At 40.2% G+C, this 16,740-nt stretch overlaps 3 protein-coding genes across 3 annotated transcripts; 2 read left to right on the forward strand and 1 right to left on the reverse strand.

The window, feature by feature from the left end:
• The first annotated feature begins 2,523 nt into the window (after positions 1-2,523).
• tatdn2 (TatD DNase domain containing 2) lies at positions 2,524-5,887 on the forward strand. Its single transcript, XM_041034620.1, has 6 exons — positions 2,524-2,823; positions 2,939-3,367; positions 3,634-4,638; positions 4,837-4,964; positions 5,183-5,366; positions 5,747-5,887. The coding sequence occupies exons 1-6, from the start codon at positions 2,524-2,526 to the stop codon at positions 5,885-5,887; spliced, it is 2,187 nt and encodes a 728-aa protein (XP_040890554.1).
• Positions 5,888-8,025: 2,138 nt separating this feature from the next.
• ghrl (ghrelin/obestatin prepropeptide) lies at positions 8,026-9,107 on the reverse strand. Its single transcript, XM_041033473.1, has 3 exons — positions 8,994-9,107; positions 8,250-8,327; positions 8,026-8,169 (listed from the first exon to the last, which is right to left on the reverse strand). Exons 1-3 carry the CDS (start codon positions 9,105-9,107, stop codon positions 8,026-8,028), a joined length of 336 nt encoding a protein of 111 aa, XP_040889407.1.
• A 1,250-nt stretch (positions 9,108-10,357) lies between these two features.
• Positions 10,358-14,652, forward strand: ccdc174 (coiled-coil domain containing 174). The gene is made up of 11 exons (XM_041032960.1): positions 10,358-10,486; positions 10,693-10,800; positions 10,899-10,999; positions 11,090-11,148; positions 11,240-11,396; positions 11,552-11,647; positions 11,758-11,894; positions 12,010-12,104; positions 12,389-12,536; positions 12,658-12,810; positions 13,170-14,652. Exons 1-11 carry the CDS (start codon positions 10,445-10,447, stop codon positions 13,817-13,819), a joined length of 1,746 nt encoding a protein of 581 aa, XP_040888894.1. The 5' UTR covers positions 10,358-10,444; the 3' UTR covers positions 13,820-14,652.
• The last annotated feature ends 2,088 nt before the right edge of the window (positions 14,653-16,740 follow it).

Genomic DNA, 16,740 nt, shown 5'->3' on the forward strand with positions numbered 1-16,740 from the left:
GGATGAAACTGCAGGTATTGATCATATTCTCTCCATGGAACAAGCATACAGTAGGTCCCTCTCTAACAAGACCTTAAATATATTTTGTTTTTATTATTTGCTTCCCTGCTGTTTAACTAGTATATGTTCTTCTTTAGCCATCCATCATGACACACCAAAAACCTCTCCTCAAAACATGCCCCAGTACAGGAATGCGTTCAATGACCGAGCCAGGAGGGGCTTCTGCTATTGGATCGTAGAGAAGAAGGGTTCGACATGTAAGTACCGATCCAAGCTTTGAAAATGTCACCTAAACAGTAACTATCCGCTTGGTGTGATATTCATGTGCACACTATCACATGGAAGAGAGGAGTGAGATTAAACCCTAAATCTCTTTCACTGCTGATTCTGCTGCTCAGCCATCCCCTTGTACAATCAACCTTTAAGACAGCAGGACCTTTGAATTTTAAATCTTAATCCTCATTTGTCAAGTGTCCTGAATGACTGTGTCACAATCAAAATCTGCTAAAACTGTAAATCTGATAAAAATCATCTTCTGTATGTCATAAAAGGAATGTAAACACCTCTAAATATATGTCACAAGCAGTTCTTTTAAGAAGGACAACTATATCTTGCATTTTAAAATCTCATTCCTCACGTCCCTTTTAATTCTGACTGGTTATTCAATGGCCAGAAGACTGACTTTATTCCTTCTTCACAGGTAAAGGATACAGCTTTGGTGCATACACGACCTCTCTGGGATTACCAAAGGTCTGACAAGAAAGAGGTGTTTGTTTTAACCCTCTGTCCTGTTTAAATTACTCAAAACCATACAATTTCAGTCTGAGGTTATTACATATAATGAATCCTCTATTATTTTACCAGAGCTTGTACACCATTGAAAAGCAATCAAGATGCAGCTTTCACTCGCTAAAAAGTGATTTGCCTTTCAGTAAAAACCCTGTTAGTTAGGAGCAGTGATTACAATAGTGTGTTTACAGTAAAGTGTGAAATACCATGTAATTGCTGTATACCAACTAAAATAAAACTTTAACATTTCAAGGGAAGTTATTACATATACATGTACCATCTAACATCCACTGTGTCTATGGCATTTTGAAACTGAACAAACTGTGCTTGATAAATAATTTGCTTTGCTAATCCTTAAGTAGACTGTGTTTTAAGCCTGTTGTTCTGAGCACTGAATATTTGCTGATGTGAATGGAGCAGCACAGCATGCCTTGGTTCACATACACATCATTGCTCCGATGAGTTCACCATCCGCCATATTTAAGGTAGGTAAGCGACAGGCGCTTTAAACTAAAATCTCGTTAGTATAATTAATCTCGCGATATGTATAGTTACCTAGTCAAACGGTCGTTTACCACCATATCGCGATTTATTTAAAATAATCTATTTCCAAACTAATTTTAACATGCCAACGGGCCGTTTTTATATCTTGTTTTTGTTCAGAAACGTTGTTATCAAGACATCGTCGAATCTACCGGGCAGAAACCCACTGACAGATCCAATAAAGTGACACCTTTCTTTGACTTCCCGCTCAGTCCCTGACATTTCTACGGCGCCGAGCCGACACGGTAACTTAACAACTCCTCAACATTAGTTAATGAAATGTAGCTAGCGAACTGTTTCTGTGATATATTTAATAGCAATGTCTTAATAAAAAATAACTATGAAATGTCTCGTGCTAGCAAGCTAGCTAGAACATTCACTTCATGAGTTGTAGTATGAAACAAGTGAAAATAGCTAAAGTTAGCACTGCTAACTTAGCAGTTAATTGGCTAAAGTTGAGGTGCTAAGCTAAAGGCGCCCCTTATCTAAAGGCCTCAGTGTTTGTTTTCTACCCCGGCCAGGTCAGACTAACGTACCGCTGAACAAAACCCCCGAAACACTGCCGCATACTGTTTCTAAATCAGTAACGTTAAAGTTAAGTGTGGTGTTGTGATATGTTGGAGTGCGCCATAAACCGTACATACAGACGCAAGCGTAATGATGTGTTGTGTAGTGCAGTTTTGGCCAGTTGAGTAACATACAGGCATTTGAAGGCTTCACATCCGCATTACATTATTCAGGGTTTTCTGCAGTACTTAATAGTGGAGGTGAATTACCCAAGGTCAGAACCTTTGATGAGGCCTGGTCCTCTCTGTGCACTGTGGATCATTTAGATGAGCCTGGCAAGAGCTACTCCTCCACAGGTTCATCATTCCTAGATAACTAGCTGTTTCCAGGTTTACTGTGTGGTAATTTGACTAAACAGAAATTAAAAAAATATGAACCTTGTAAGCAAAGTAGGAGCTAATGCAATATAAGTCCATGTCCAAAAGCTTTATTTTAACACAGTCAGACTTAGAAATGCAAGAAGTGCTTTATATTTTGGAGAAAACACAGTTTTCTTACTTTAAGTTTTAGCATTTCAACAGTGATGCTTTCCTCTTTTCACCTTGTTGCTTGCAGGATGTGCTACATGGTCGTACAGGTCTGTTTATTCCATTTCTGATTGTATATTTGATTAGGCTCCTAAACATGGACAGCAGCAGAAAGAAGTTGAGCTTCAATTGGCTACAAACCGCAGTCACCTCACCGACACATCTTCAGAGGAGAAGTGCTGGCTCAGACACACCCTCACGCTGGAATATGTCGCCGGATGAAGGTTCAACCCCTGTGTCCATCAGTGACTCTCCAGGGCCTGAGGGCCTTGGAGCACTAAGTCTGGACACTCCCAAGCGAAAAGCAGAGGTGCTTGGTGAAAGCACACCCTCTTTAGGCAAAGCTAAACTAAGGAAGCTTTCCAGGAAAAATTATGAGACATTCAAAACTTCAAAGGTAAATCTTAACTGTGAATTTTGCTCCGGCCATTGTGTCAAATGTGCTGTCTCATGCATTATGTTCAGTTCTTGTGAAGAAATGACCAATTTATCTGTCCTGTTGCAACTATCAGCAAAAACCTGCAGACAAATCATCCAAGCAGCTGGAAACTACAGAGAGCCAGCAAGTATCACCACCTCCATCTCACTCTTTCATCTTGAAAAAGAAAGAGAGGACACCAGAGGAGGGATCAAAGGTTATCTACAAGATGGCAGTGATTGCTGCTATTGGCAGCACAAATGCAAGACGCAGCACTTCTAACATCCCCAGGACTGACACTAGCAGCCTGTCTTTGCCACTTGTATCGTCACCTGTTGAGACTGAAATGCCCAGTGTAGCATCACTTGACAGAACTGTCATGAACATTAACTGCTCCTCTATCATATCTGAGAATAAATCCAAAGACAACAGTACTGTCCAAGAAGATCAGTGGTCTCCCCCTCAGCTGTTTGAAGACACAGACATCCCAGGTGACAGTTCTGAGCCAAAAACAGATGGAAGGGTAAGTCAGCTAACACCTCTCCTGGTTTTGTTTACCTGTTTATAACTTTAGATGATTAAGTTGCACATCTGCTAGTTAAGTTTTGCTCATTTAGTTAATGCTTTTAATTCTTTTGAAAAGCAAAAGTGACCATAATATTTGTACCAAAGCCAAGAAGCTGACATCTTTAAAATGCTGTGATCATAGAATAATCATCAAGTCACTGAGGATGAAAAGCTAAAAGATGTTTTTTGTAATTTTTGCCACTATTTGTTTATGTTTTTCAGAGAGTTGTGCTTAAAGGAGAGGATTCACCTAATGCACAGGACTCTGTGTCTGTAGAGACAGCTTCTCAAGATAGGCTGTCTGATCAAGAAAATGAGCCAGAAGCTGAGGACTGTGACTCATCCCTCCCTGCTCTGGAGCATACCCCAGATTCTTTGCCCTGTTTTACGACCCATCAGAAAGGCTCTTCGGACAGCCATCAATACCAGAGTCCTTCAGTGAATCCCCAGGGAGCCACAATGTCCTCTCTCTCATTTATGTCCAGTAATGAAACCACTGAAGCCGCCAATGAAGTTGCTGAGGACATGGAGGTGCCTTTCTCACCATCACAGAGGAAAGTTTTTGTCTCATCCAAGCGGCCCCAAACACCAAACCCTTGTCCTTCAAAGGCATCCAGGGCTGAGACTGAGGATTGTTGCTCCTCCAAGTTTATGGCATATTTATCAGATCCCTTTGCTCTGCCACTACGCTCAAATAGAGGAGTATCGAATCCTTGCTTGAACTCAAAAACCACACGCAGGCAGTCAGATGCTGGCACTAACATCCATTACCCCCCTTACTCTTTCACTCATGGTGGCACTCCTAAGAGAAGATTTTCCCTGGGGGCAGAACCCACGTGGAGCAGTTACTCCTACGGGGATGATCAGGTTGGTTTCATAGACACACACTGCCACATAGACATGCTTTACGGAAAACTTGGCTTCCGTGGGACATTCAGAAGTTTTCGACGACTGTACCAGAGCAGCTTTTCTTCAGATTTTCGAGGCTGTATTGCCGACTTCTGCAACCCAGGGATCATGGTGAAGGAGGCCCTGTGGGAAGGTTTGCTTACTGAAGACATGGTATGGGGAGCATTTGGGTGCCATCCCCACTTTGCCAAAGAGTACTCAAATGTCCATGAACGCAGCATACTAATGGCCATGCGACATCCGAAAGCTGTGGCATTTGGTGAGATAGGGCTGGACTACTCACACAAAAACTCAACTAACGCCTCCAGGCAAAAAGAGGTGAGGTCTTATTTGATACGTTAAATAAAATTTTGTAGTCTAGTGAATGTCCTTCTTGACCTAGATAGGCATGTATTATCATTTTGAAATGGTCTGAAATGTATGGTGCTGTATGGAATAATGATATTGTAAAAAAAAAAAAAGAATATTGTGTTAATATTGTGGATTATTGTTTTGTTTCTTTGCTTCTCTGAGAAGGTGTTTGAGCGTCAGCTGCGTTTAGCCGTGGCCATGCAGAAGCCTCTGGTGATCCATTGTAGGGACGCGGATGATGACCTATTGGCAATCATGAAGAAGTGTGTTCCTAGGGAGTACAAAATTCACAGGTGTGTGGAGGAAAAATAATCTGATTAATTATTCTCATTTTACAACATGTTTTCTTACATTTCTTGCCTCTTCTGTCAACATGAAAAAAATCAAACCCCATTTTTGCTATAACTTGGACTGAAATGTTGAGGATTATAACTTCTAATAATCTTCAAAGTGCAAACTGTCCTTTTTAATCCATGCTATTTCCTTTCTTGGTTACTTATGTGGTTTACAGGCACTGTTTCACAAACAGTTATCCAGTGATTGAGCCCTTCTTGACAGAGTTCCCCAACTTGTATGTGGGCTTCACAGCCTTGATCACCTACTTCAGGGCCACCGAGGCCCGAGATGCTGTCCGCCGGATCCCTCTTAACCGCATAGTGCTGGAGACAGATGCACCTTATTTCCTGCCAAGACAGGTACTTTTAAATGAAGGCCTAGAAAAACCACAACACTGCTTGGATGTCACTGATGATTAGCTGGCTTTTTTTTTTTACAACTTTCAGTGTGCAAAGCATTTAGCATTGGGTCAAGTTCAGCTAAAATTGGCTGTGACACTGATGTCAGTTCATATAAGAACACTTATACAGCTGCTCTCCTGCCTGAAGTTCATAATAATAATCTGTTTTACATAAAAGAATGCTGAATCCCTTCTTCAAAGGCATATACTCTTTTGTGAAAGAATATACTTTTGTGATTCTTCAGACTTTTAATTGAGATGTTCTCCTTGTACTGTTGACACCATTGGTACACAGTAAATTCTGGTTACATACGTTTGAGTGTGTCTCACTCTTAACAGGTGAGTAAAGATGTCTGCCGGTTTTCACATCCTGGAATGGGCATCCATACTCTGCAGGAGCTGAGCCTGCTGAAGGGTGAAGACATGGCCACGGTCCTCACCACGGTCCGAAACAACACCACTCAACTCTATGGAATCTGATCAATGTTTCTGCAGCTGGTTTGTGACACACACACGTTTTATTTGCCTTCTTTTTTTTTTTTTTGTCTAGATTTATTGATCTTCCACGTAGAGATGTTGAAATATGGAGGACGATTCTCATTTTAACCAACTTGCAAGACTTGCAAATTGATATTTCACCAAATAAAAGGGAAAAAAACTGACAAAAGAAAATGTCTCGTCTGACAGAGAAACTGTACTATTACCATTTATGTGACTATATTTTATGTCATTGTTCATCATAGAAATTAATTCCTAAGAAGTTCTATTTTAAGTTCCTGTAGTTCAGTTCTTGCTGTGCTGTCTTACTTTGTTCTAGTTGTCTGGCCACTGTGTTGTGTAATTTGGTCAGATACAGTGCAGATGTATTTAAAGCCTTTAATCCTCTTTCTTAATTCTTTCCTTATGATTTCTTGATTTTCTCATTAATGCACATAAGAGCTGATTGAAAAGCCTAAGAAAATGTAAAATGAAGAAACTAAAATATCATCTGTGACACAGTGAAGTAAACACGTGTGATGCTTGTCTTGAGCTAAGCTGATTCTTTATTGAAGAAAGGAAGAGGCTGTGAGACTGGTCCATTAGTCTGCTTTGATACCGCTGCATTCATCAAACACATTTGGGTTGAGTGCTTTTTATTTTGAAAATGGTTAGCCTGACCATGTTTTTTTATTTTTTTTGGTGGCTAGAGTATGCTGAGGGTCTGAGGATTAGATTAATGGTAGATGGAGAGATATGTCTCTTATATATATCAGGTTTTACACGAGGGACATGTTAAAATACATACATTTCCCCTTTTGCCAGGTTGCTAATGAAAGCCTTGTTTCCAGGAGTCTTCCTTCCCAGAATGTAGGCCAGAGCTCACTAGGTTTGTGGCTGTAAGTAGAGTCTATAAGGTGGAACACAGGGCAGACACGAGCATCAGAGCAGTATGTGCTGTCCTGTTGACCTAGTTCCTGAGATTTAAACAGGAAGTTGTGCAGCCTTGTTCTGGGAATATAACATGATTAAAACAACAGCACTTTGGCCTGAGGTTGCGGGTGTAAATAGAGACCTTCAGGAAGCTCAGTTAAACTCTTGAGATAGTTTTCACAGCACAAAGGTACAGTCCAATTAGGAGATCAATGACTGGTTCTTACTGATTTTTTTTTTTTTTTTTTTAATGCAAGCATAATACAGAGGTATATCCACAGCATTTGCAACCGAGAAACCACTCTAAATTGTCACAGCTAATTAAAGGGAAAAATACATACCCCTGATTTTTTTTTTTGTTAAAGGCCCATTCAGAGATGAGACAGAGAGACAAAATGTAAATTCATGCTTTATTTTTTCAGGCGCGTGTGGGTCTGAATACAGATAAGGACTGATTTCTGCAGAACATGATGTACTGGTATAGAATAACATTAGGTCATCATACAGGTATGAACATGAGTAATTCATCTGCTAACCAAACGGGTGTTCTCAAAATAAAATAAAATAAAAAATTAGACAAGTGTGACTTTATAACTAATAATAATCTATGTAAGACATTAATTTCACTACAGTTTTACACATTGGAGTGTGGAAGTTCATTACTGAGAACAGTAGTTTGACAAAATCATTTTAAACTCTGCACTAATTTTAAGTTCCACATTTATATTCATCCAAAATGAATGTCTATATTATTTTTAATTCATGTTCAATCATGTTTATGCCATTTAAGTTCCATAATAAGGTCATGCGATGATGGCAGAACCATCTCCATCACTGATGAAGACACTGGGCTTTGGTTGAAAGCTCCAAAAAGATTTTCAGTTAAGATTATGTTGTTAACTCTTACACACAGTTTCACCGACTGAACAGTTTCATATTTTAGTTTGTCATGATTTGGACAATGGTCTTTTTTTGATTTGAAAGGAGTCAGGTGAAGATGTCTACAGGCTACTGACACTTATTTTTTACTTTTACTTTGACCTCTATCTAATGAAAGTTGAAATTGGAAGGCAATGAGACAGCGTCAGAGGTGAGGTGGTCTCCCTGAAACCAAAAGAGACATTATGTTAAATCTAAAAATCGAAAGTTTAATTGTCTTACTACACACTAGTCAAGGGGAACACAAGGTTTTTTTGTTTTTTTTTAACCTAGATAGATATAATAGAGGTGTTGGGTGTACCTGCTGTCTCTGAGTTTCCCAGCAGACGCTGAATGATCTCCTGCAGCCCCACACCGTACTCCTCGAAGTCCTCAGCTGTCATGGTGATGCCAATTTCAAAGGGGGCACTTATCTACTCGGAGAGGGAGACCATTAAGTTACTGGGGTGATTTTAGGTGGTGTGCTGTAGTCACGATTGTGATTTTCACTCACTGTTACTTGATTGTCCTCACTGGGTAGACTAGGCTCCTCCATGACTTGTCGGCCGACTCTGTAAGACTTCATCTTGTTCTGCATTTGAGCCAGAAATCAGGAATCTCATGACTGTAACCAATTCAGCTTGACATTAGAAGTTCAAATGCAGTGGAGATTTACAGTCATTGTATTTGAAGTTGTAGTGATAATTACGCTGTCCACATATCCGTTATTTCATCTCACAAGATCTGTGAGACTTCTTTTTACTCAATCTGGCAAATTTAGAAATTTCCCTGACATGATAAGAAATAATACCTACAAACTCACAAACAAAACAAAAAAATGTGAAAAAAGTGGAAGTTTTAGTCTTAATTTTTGACCTTTTTTGGCACATATTCATCAAAACTAATGCTTAAATTCTGACATTTGCCAGAAATCAAACATGGGGCTGGGAGGAGTGGAAGGTGTTTAGATAAACTTGTTATCTCCTAAGGCTAAAAACAGATGAGAAAGAAACAATTCATTGTAATCTGGTTTGGTCATATCTTGTCATATCTGGTTTGGTATCACATGTCAAAGCATCAGACAGTTTCAAACAAGCATCGACCACAACAAAACAAACACGCCATCATATCGAGTTATGCTAAAAGTGAAGATCATGCTTGAATCATGTGAGCATTAACATTTCTTGGTTTACGTTTCCTTTTTATCCATTGTTTTTTTTTTTTTTTTAGATGAATCCTTAACAGAAAAGGACCTTACCTGAGGTTTTTGCGGAGGGCTGAGAAAACTGGCTCCTGCACTGGTCGACTTGCACCACATGGCCAGAGAACACAGCAGAAAAAACAGCAGACAGGTGTTTCTTCTCAAAAACATGGTGCATCAAATCCACTACTCTGAATCTGATATTGACACTGACCTTCGTTCTCTTTTCCTTGAAATGACCTGCAGTGCTGTGATTGGGAGCCTCTGACTTCATGCCTTTATATACCTTTCATCCTCTTTCATACAGGTGTAAAGATTATTGATAAAATGCATTCAGTGTAATAGTAATAGATAAGTGTGCCGTCACATCTTGGTAGCACTGGACTGTTCAAATGTTTAAACTGATAACAAAGTAGGCATTTCTCTGTTGTGACCTGCTGATCATCTTATCTTATCATCTTCATTGGGGTGATGGGAATAATAGTATTGCAGTCACAGAGAAACTGATAGTTGAGGCTGATTCAGCCTGTTCTGCATGTGTACAGTAACATTACAAGACTGGACTATTAGCTCCTAGGCTTTAATGCACTGAACATGGAAATAATCACGAACAGTGTTTACTCAGAGTGAACACTTTCTGTCAGCACAGTTAGGTTATTAAGCTGATATGAAACAGTGTATAGCAAATGAAAGCCCTTAACACATTTTTCACAATTCATGATATCAGTGAAATTGTGATGTTTCAAAACTTTGCATACACTGTATGAGTACATGGTCTATCCAGGAGATGAGAACCTCACAGAATACAAGCTAATGAAAATAACTCTTTAGCAGAGCAACTACACTCGGAGGGATGTGGGCAAATTGCTTGGAAGCAGATAAGAAACTACCTTTAATGTCATGTGTTATTTATAAGTAAGACATAATAGTTCTACAGATATTTTTACAGTATAGTAACTTTTCAAGAAACAGTTGATAGTTTGAAGATGATGCTGTGGCTACAGCAGCAATGCCCCCCTCTGAGAATAGGAAATACAGGTTTAAATCAAACACTCCATAGAACAGACAAACACCCTACTAGACTATGCCCAGACTGTAATAATACAACAACTGTAGTACTGATAGATTACAAAAGGTATGATGAAGAAAGAAGAAATTAAACACAACATTATGTTGGTATCTGCTAGGAAAGACATGGAAGCTACCCTATCTTCTAAGTAATTACTTAAGAGTAACAGGAATAATAAAGAGAATTTAGTTAGGTCTTTTTCTCCCAATCTACTGTCCCACACACCACTTCGGTAGGTGGCAGTAATGCACCATACGTTGGTGTGCCAGCCGCCATTAAAACTCAAGGAAGAAGAAGAAGAAGCAGCAGCTGGAACCGCATCGCCACTAGTTGGCGGTAAAACTGACCTGCGAGAGAAACATCCACGAAGAAGTCAGAGTGGACTAACGCAGCCGTAGTCTGGAGACTACGGTGTTAAAAATAAATTAAAAAAAAAAATATGGATAAAAAGAAGAAACCCATCGACGTGACTGCTTCGTCGGTGAGTTTCCTACATTTACAAACATTTTATTGTTCCCCTGTGTGACTGTGTGACGTTTAATGAAATGGTAATAACAGCTAACGTTAGCTGACTTGCTAAACTACTAGCAAATACACGGGTTGCACTTGTGTAAGCTAAAGGAAGAAACAGTTGCAGTTTATTATTTTCTTATATTTCGGTAATGTTTTTTTTTTTATTTCTTACAGTTAGTGGACCTTAAAGCTGAACTGTACAGGAAGCAGGAACAGTTCAAACAGGAGAAACTTGGGCAGGAAAATGCTGGTGCTGGATTTAAATCAAAATCCAAAGTGAAGGTACGGTATGTGTTATTTCGGGACGTATTTGTTACTGCTTGAATAATTACTGATAGAGATAACTAACCAGCATGTCATGTCTCTGTGCTCCTGTGTAGAAACCCAATGTCTGGAGCAAACAAAACGCCGGCGTTTCAGCAAGGGCTGAGAAAGATGCAGAGCAGCTGGCCGAGGAGCAGATCAGTCTTGACACAGCAAGGTGAGTTCAACACATGTACTATTTATTGAGTATATGTGTAACACACAGGTGATCGTAACATCTCACTCCTCATTCCTGTTTTCACAACAGACGCAAGTTGGAGGAGAAAGCTAAACTCTATGAGCAGATGACAAAAGGAGACTTTCCAGGTTGGTGAGGTATAAGTTATACCCTCCTGATATTCTGTTGCACAAAAAAAAAACATTTATTTTGTTTTTAACTTGTCATGTAATGTGTCAGATGAAGAGACAGAGGGTCTGTTCCTGGTTGATTTCACGCAGAAGATTATTGACAAAAACAGAGAAACACAAGCACAGAGGGACTTAGAAAAAGAGGAGGATGAGGAAAGAGACGGCTCGACACCTATACCTGCTCCTCAAAACCCAGATGAGGAATGGTAATGTCTGATCAGTTCATTTTCATGAGCTTCGTTTTGGAAATATTTAATCTTATAAATACAAAGCTGTGAACAGTATTTTAAACTAGCACTACCACTTCTAACCCCACAAATCATTAGCTAAACTGTTATTCTGCTGTGTTGTTTCTCTGTAGGGTGGACTATGTGGACGCTTTGGGTCGATCTCGACGATGCATGAAGAAAGACTTGCCGGAATTTAAGAAAATGGACCAAGACTTCAAAGGAAAAGGGTAAATACAGTATTCCACAAATAAATAACACTTTTATTGTGCAGGCAGTGTTTTGATTTTGGGGCCAAGCTGAGAACTGCAGCTCTTGTGGATATGATTATTCCATGTAGAAAAGCCTCATCTGAGAAGACCTTACTCTCAGAGGACATGCGTCGAGAGCTGCAGAGGCAGGAGTGGGAGAGAGAGGAAGAGGAGGCTATGAGCAGGCCAGTTGGACCAATCCACTACGAGGATATCAGAGGACAAGGTTACTGTCTAAGCCTTTCCAAAACGTTTCTGCACACATTTGAAATAGAGGGTTTTTGGTTTACAAGTTTTGTGCTGTGAAAAACAAAAGCATTTTGCCTTTTTGTTCATCTCAGAGGCTCGAGAACTTGGTGTGGGCTACTTTGCGTTCTCTCAGGATGTAGAGCAGCGCAGAAAGCAGAGGGAAACTCTGAACATGCTCAGAGACCAGGTGAGCTCCTGATCACCTGACAGATATAAACACATAGATAAACTTAATAACATTACCATGTCCAGAAGCGCCTTTTTGTATTTACCTTGTTTTACTCATCAGCTGTTACCAGTTTTGGCCACACTGTTACACACTTGATGCCCTTGTGAGCTTCTTACATTCAGTGAATAGCTGAAGCTATTTGCAGACATGTGAGCCCCATGTTTGATTTCTGACACATGATTAATTCCTCTTTCGGTTTTGCTGGATCTTTGTTTCAACTTTGCATGTGTCTTGTTCTTCAGACAACAGAGCAGCGCAGTAAAAGAGAAAGACTGAAGGAGAAGAGACAGGCCATCCTGCAGGCCAGACTGGCCAAGGTGAGGCAGAGGAAGATGAAGAAGCCCAAGTTGGACGGCACTGAAGAAGAGGAGAGAGATGAGGAGAATGAAGGTTAGAATCCACCCTATTTGGTATTATAGAAATTGAGCTGTTTGTGTATCAAGTCAGCTTGTGTGCTGCATTTCAATAATCTCGTGAGTGGTAAGAGATTTCTGTGAATTTTCACTCCCAGGAGAGGAAGAGGGAAGTGAATTAATAGGACCCCCGCCTCCACCAGAGGACTCCCCAGAGATCAGCACAGTGAGGAAGGTGGAAGTGGAGATCCAGGAGAGGAGGGACACTAAACCAGGAGTTCCTCATGTCAGAGAATGGGACAGAGGCAAAGGTGAACCTTATTATTAAGAAGTTTAAATTTTAAAAATGCTAAATTCGCCTTCTTATGTCATGAGCACAATGAGAGCAAGATGTAAAAGCAGTGCTGTAAAAGTTTACTTGAGTAAAGTTGATAATAATATTAATGATGGTTGAATTCCATTTAGCCGCTTCAGTGCTTCAATATCTGTGCTGTGCTCAGATATTTATATGAAATGGAGGATTCAGACTGAATAAGAGATTACGTCTGCTCTAACTGTGCTTATCATTAAAGGTTTTAAAGATCATGGCCACTTACGTGTCTCATACACTTGTTCTGTATCTGAAAATGAGCCTTTCTAACAGTATGTTTTTTTTTTCTTTTTCTTTCAGAGTTCATGTTTAGCGAGTGGAAAACCCGGCGCCGTGAAGAGCGAGATTCAGAGTTTGCACCTCCCTCTGCATATTTTAGTGATGAGAAGAAACAAAGACCAGGGAATAAAACTCAGGAGAATAAATCCAAAATGTCCTTCAAGTGGACAAAGGGGCCAGGAGGAATCTCAGAGAGCAAAGAGGAATCGAAACCTCAGCCTGAAACTACTCCTTCACCACCTCAACCTCAGCAAAATTATCCAAGTCCTTCACAGCCACAGACATCATCTCAGCCACCACCTTCAAACCCTCCCGTTGTTACAGTTCCTGTTGCTGCTCCCCCTTTTACTCCCCAGTACCCCCCTCCCCCATTTTATCCCCCCTTTCCTCCTTCACATCCTCCTCAGTTTGCTGGTCCACCTCACCTACCTCCTCACTTTCTGCCCCAGTATCCACCCCAGTATCTGCCCCAGTACCCCCCCCAGTATCCACCTCAGTATCCACCTCAGTATCCACCTCAGTATCCACCTCAGTATCCACCTCATCTGCAGAGCCAGTCTCAGCCTCAGCAGCCCCCAGAGCCCACAGACCACAACCAGGCCCAGCAACCCCCTCAGGACCCTTCTCAGAGTCTGGACGACATGCTGTCCTTTTACAGGAACTCTACCTAATCTCTGAAATATCATGTTTGCTGTGTATTTGGTTCATTTTGGGATTCGTAAACTTCACTTTTAAGCTTCCAAATTCACAGAAACTAAACCACGATAATGTTTGAGTCAAACCAGTGTGTGTTTTCCCCCATGTGAAGGACAGACAGTCTGTCTGTTCAAGACTCACACGACAGGTCTGGACCCCTCGTAAATCTGAAAAAATGTGAGTACAAGACAATTGGTGAATGCCACAAATTCTCTTAAATTGCTCACACATACCACTTCAGAACCAATCTGCTGGTATGACTGATGCTTGCATGAGGTCCAGTGTCTCAGCTCTTTGGAATTTTAGCATTTAATAAATATCAGGTATTTAAATGGACTTTGTTCTGACGGTTTTGTTTTTGCTCTTATGTGTTACAAAAACAACACAAAAACCAAAACTTCCACTTCATGAAGCATTTGTGTAAATGACAAGAGAGCATGACATGAGGTTTTTACCCCTGTTTGAAATCTGGAAGATGATTAAAGTCTGGACATTGAGATGCAGTATGAGAATATCCACCAGATGGTACTGTACGCCTTCATGTTGACAAAACCTCTGCACCCTGACCAGGCTGGTTGTGCACTGCAGTGGTTTATCTTAACTGTGATGGGAAATCATTCAAGAGCTGCGACTAACAATCATTTTCATTATCGATCCATTAAATTACTTATTTTTATGTCTGGAAATTGTCAGAAAATGGTGAAAAATGTACATCATGGTTTCTTAGAGTCCAAGATGATGCTGCAGAGGCCTTGATTTTTCACCTCCACCCAACAATGTCCAGTTTATTATCCCATTAGAAAGAAAAGCAGCAAGCCCTCACATTTAAGAACTGGAACTTGGTGATGTTTAGGATGTTAACAGCTGATTTCACAAACATTAATTTAATTGATTATTAAAATGATTGCTGATTTTCTTTATCTACCAGTCAACTAATCAATTAATTGGTTCTTGTTTAATCCATTCCACATATGAGTCTTTGAATTTTACAGTCCACGTTTAAAGATTTGCCTTTCTTTCTTTTTTTTTTTTTTTTTTTGGAATAGTTGTAAAAAATTATCTTTAGTAAATTGTGTCTTATTTCTCAAACTGTGTTAAGTCACACCAGCTGGGAAAAAGCTACAGGGAAGGCGCGAGTACATTTAGTTTCATAAATGTCTTTTTCTATGAAATGGGTGCCAGGGTATTGTTCTGCTGAAATTTAAGCCATTAGTAACCCGAGGTGAACCTCTTGATTGCTGCTCCATGGTGCCTGAATGGACACATCCTGGTGTTCTACATCGCCTCCTCCCTCTGTCCTCCAGCACAGGCCCAGCACGAGGAGAAAGCCTTGCAATCAAATCCATGCCTCCCCCCTGATCCCTGTGTTCGGTGAGTCTCAAACAGTAACAATTTCAGTTTCCAACTCCAGAGAAGAGACGGGACAATATAATGCAGCTTCCTCTCTCAGTCTTTCCAGGATAATTAGAGTGGCAAGCTGCCATGTTTCTCATTTTAAATAATGTTAGTGAGTCCATGCTAGAGGGGAATGCATTTATTCTGGGTGACATGCTCCAAAACCACCTTCCCAGATAATATACTACCATGCTGTTCCTGTGAATCATTAAGAGACCACTGTGTAGTGTAGAGAGTGAATTTATAACAGTAGAAGTAGATTTAGTAACTTTTCTAACTGTTGCACTGCCAGCCATGTAACATCACTGCATATAACAGAAGTGAGGGTGTTAAATTAGAAAGAATGATATTTCTACCAGTGGATTATGTCAGTGTACATGTGTTTAAATGAGACACAGATTCAGTCAATTGTCTGACTCCAACCTCCAGCCTTGTCCAGGCCCACAGCAACCATGTGAGCCCTGAAACATGTCAGGAAGCAAGAGGGGAACTATTTCAGAGGAGTTGATAGTTGCCAGTAGTGTGATTTACAAACTGGAACTACAACTTAATCACAGATCAAAGACCAGATCACCCCATCACCCTTTTAATTATATATTTGGCATGATTTCTGGCTCACTTGTTTCCTCTCTTAGGCAAGTGAATAGGTAGTTTGGTTCTTTGTGTGTTTTGTGAATCTCCCATATGAAGAGGTGGTTCTCTTCCTGGTGTGGTGGATTGTTGACCCCACGGTGACCTTAAACACTGTGTTTTTTCCCCTCTTTGTTCCTGCAGACTAAAGTTTGACCAGTCCAAGCAGAATGGGAAAGACATACTTACATTCTCAGACAGCCTTTGCTCTCCCCCGCAAGGTAAGTGTGTGTGTGTGTGTGTGTGTGTGTGTGTGTGTGTGTGTGTGTGTGTGCGTGTGTGCGTGCGTGCGTGTACTTATTACTGTACAGTATGTTTTTAAGTCCATCTGTTTGTGAAATGATATTTGCATTGTAAAAGTCAATTTGCTGCCTGAGTAAATTTGCTGCCTGGAAGGTGAGATGATGTTGATACAGTGACAGGACCTCACTGAGTGATAGTCATACAGAGGATTTAAAGATGCTATTATATGCATACATAATGCAACACAGACTGCAGCGCTTATAACAGTAAAAAAAAAAAAAAAAAAAGCACTTCTGTTTAATCAGCAGCCTGATTTTGTTTGTGTTCAGGTCCTTTTTTTTCTGGTATTGTCAGTCTGGCATACTGAAATATCTCTGTTGAACGAATTGCCATGAAACCTGTGTATTCTTTCATGGTTGCCAGAGGATGAATTCTAATGACTATAGCGATCATCTGACTTTTCCTCTAGCAGGGCGATACACATTTGTGGTTTTGATTAAAATGTCTCAACAACTATTAGATGGCTTGAAATGAAATTCTGTATATTTCATGTTCCCACAAGGTAAATTGTAATAACTTTGGTGATTCTCTGACTTTTCCTCTTGCGTTGCAATCAGGTCAAAATTTA

The sequence above is a fragment of the Toxotes jaculatrix genome, chromosome 3 (genome assembly GCF_017976425.1).
Source record: "Toxotes jaculatrix isolate fToxJac2 chromosome 3, fToxJac2.pri, whole genome shotgun sequence".
NCBI classification, from domain to species: Eukaryota; Metazoa; Chordata; class Actinopteri; family Toxotidae; genus Toxotes; species Toxotes jaculatrix.

What these genes read in the sequence shown, in the direction of transcription:
- tatdn2 (XM_041034620.1), top strand. Translation starts at nt 2,524, where the DNA reads ATGGACAGCAGCAGAAAGAAGTTGAGCTTCAATTGGCTACAAACCGCA. An exon ending in AGACATTCAAAACTTCAAAG is followed by an intron (nt 2,824 to 2,938) that starts GTAAATCTTAAC and finishes TGCAACTATCAG; the next exon opens with CAAAAACCTGCAGACAAATC. An exon ending in AGGGAGTACAAAATTCACAG is followed by an intron (nt 4,965 to 5,182) that starts GTGTGTGGAGGA and finishes TGTGGTTTACAG; the next exon opens with GCACTGTTTCACAAACAGTT.
- ghrl (XM_041033473.1), bottom strand. Translation starts at nt 9,107, where the DNA reads ATGTTTTTGAGAAGAAACACCTGTCTGCTGTTTTTTCTGCTGTGTTCT. An exon ending in GCCCTCCGCAAAAACCTCAG is followed by an intron (nt 8,328 to 8,993) that starts GTAAGGTCCTTT and finishes GCTCAAATGCAG; the next exon opens with AACAAGATGAAGTCTTACAG. An exon ending in GTGAGGACAATCAAGTAACA is followed by an intron (nt 8,170 to 8,249) that starts GTGAGTGAAAAT and finishes CTCTCCGAGTAG; the next exon opens with ATAAGTGCCCCCTTTGAAAT.
- ccdc174 (XM_041032960.1), top strand. Translation starts at nt 10,445, where the DNA reads ATGGATAAAAAGAAGAAACCCATCGACGTGACTGCTTCGTCG. An exon ending in TCGACGTGACTGCTTCGTCG is followed by an intron (nt 10,487 to 10,692) that starts GTGAGTTTCCTA and finishes TATTTCTTACAG; the next exon opens with TTAGTGGACCTTAAAGCTGA. An exon ending in CAAGACTTCAAAGGAAAAGG is followed by an intron (nt 11,648 to 11,757) that starts GTAAATACAGTA and finishes TATTCCATGTAG; the next exon opens with AAAAGCCTCATCTGAGAAGA.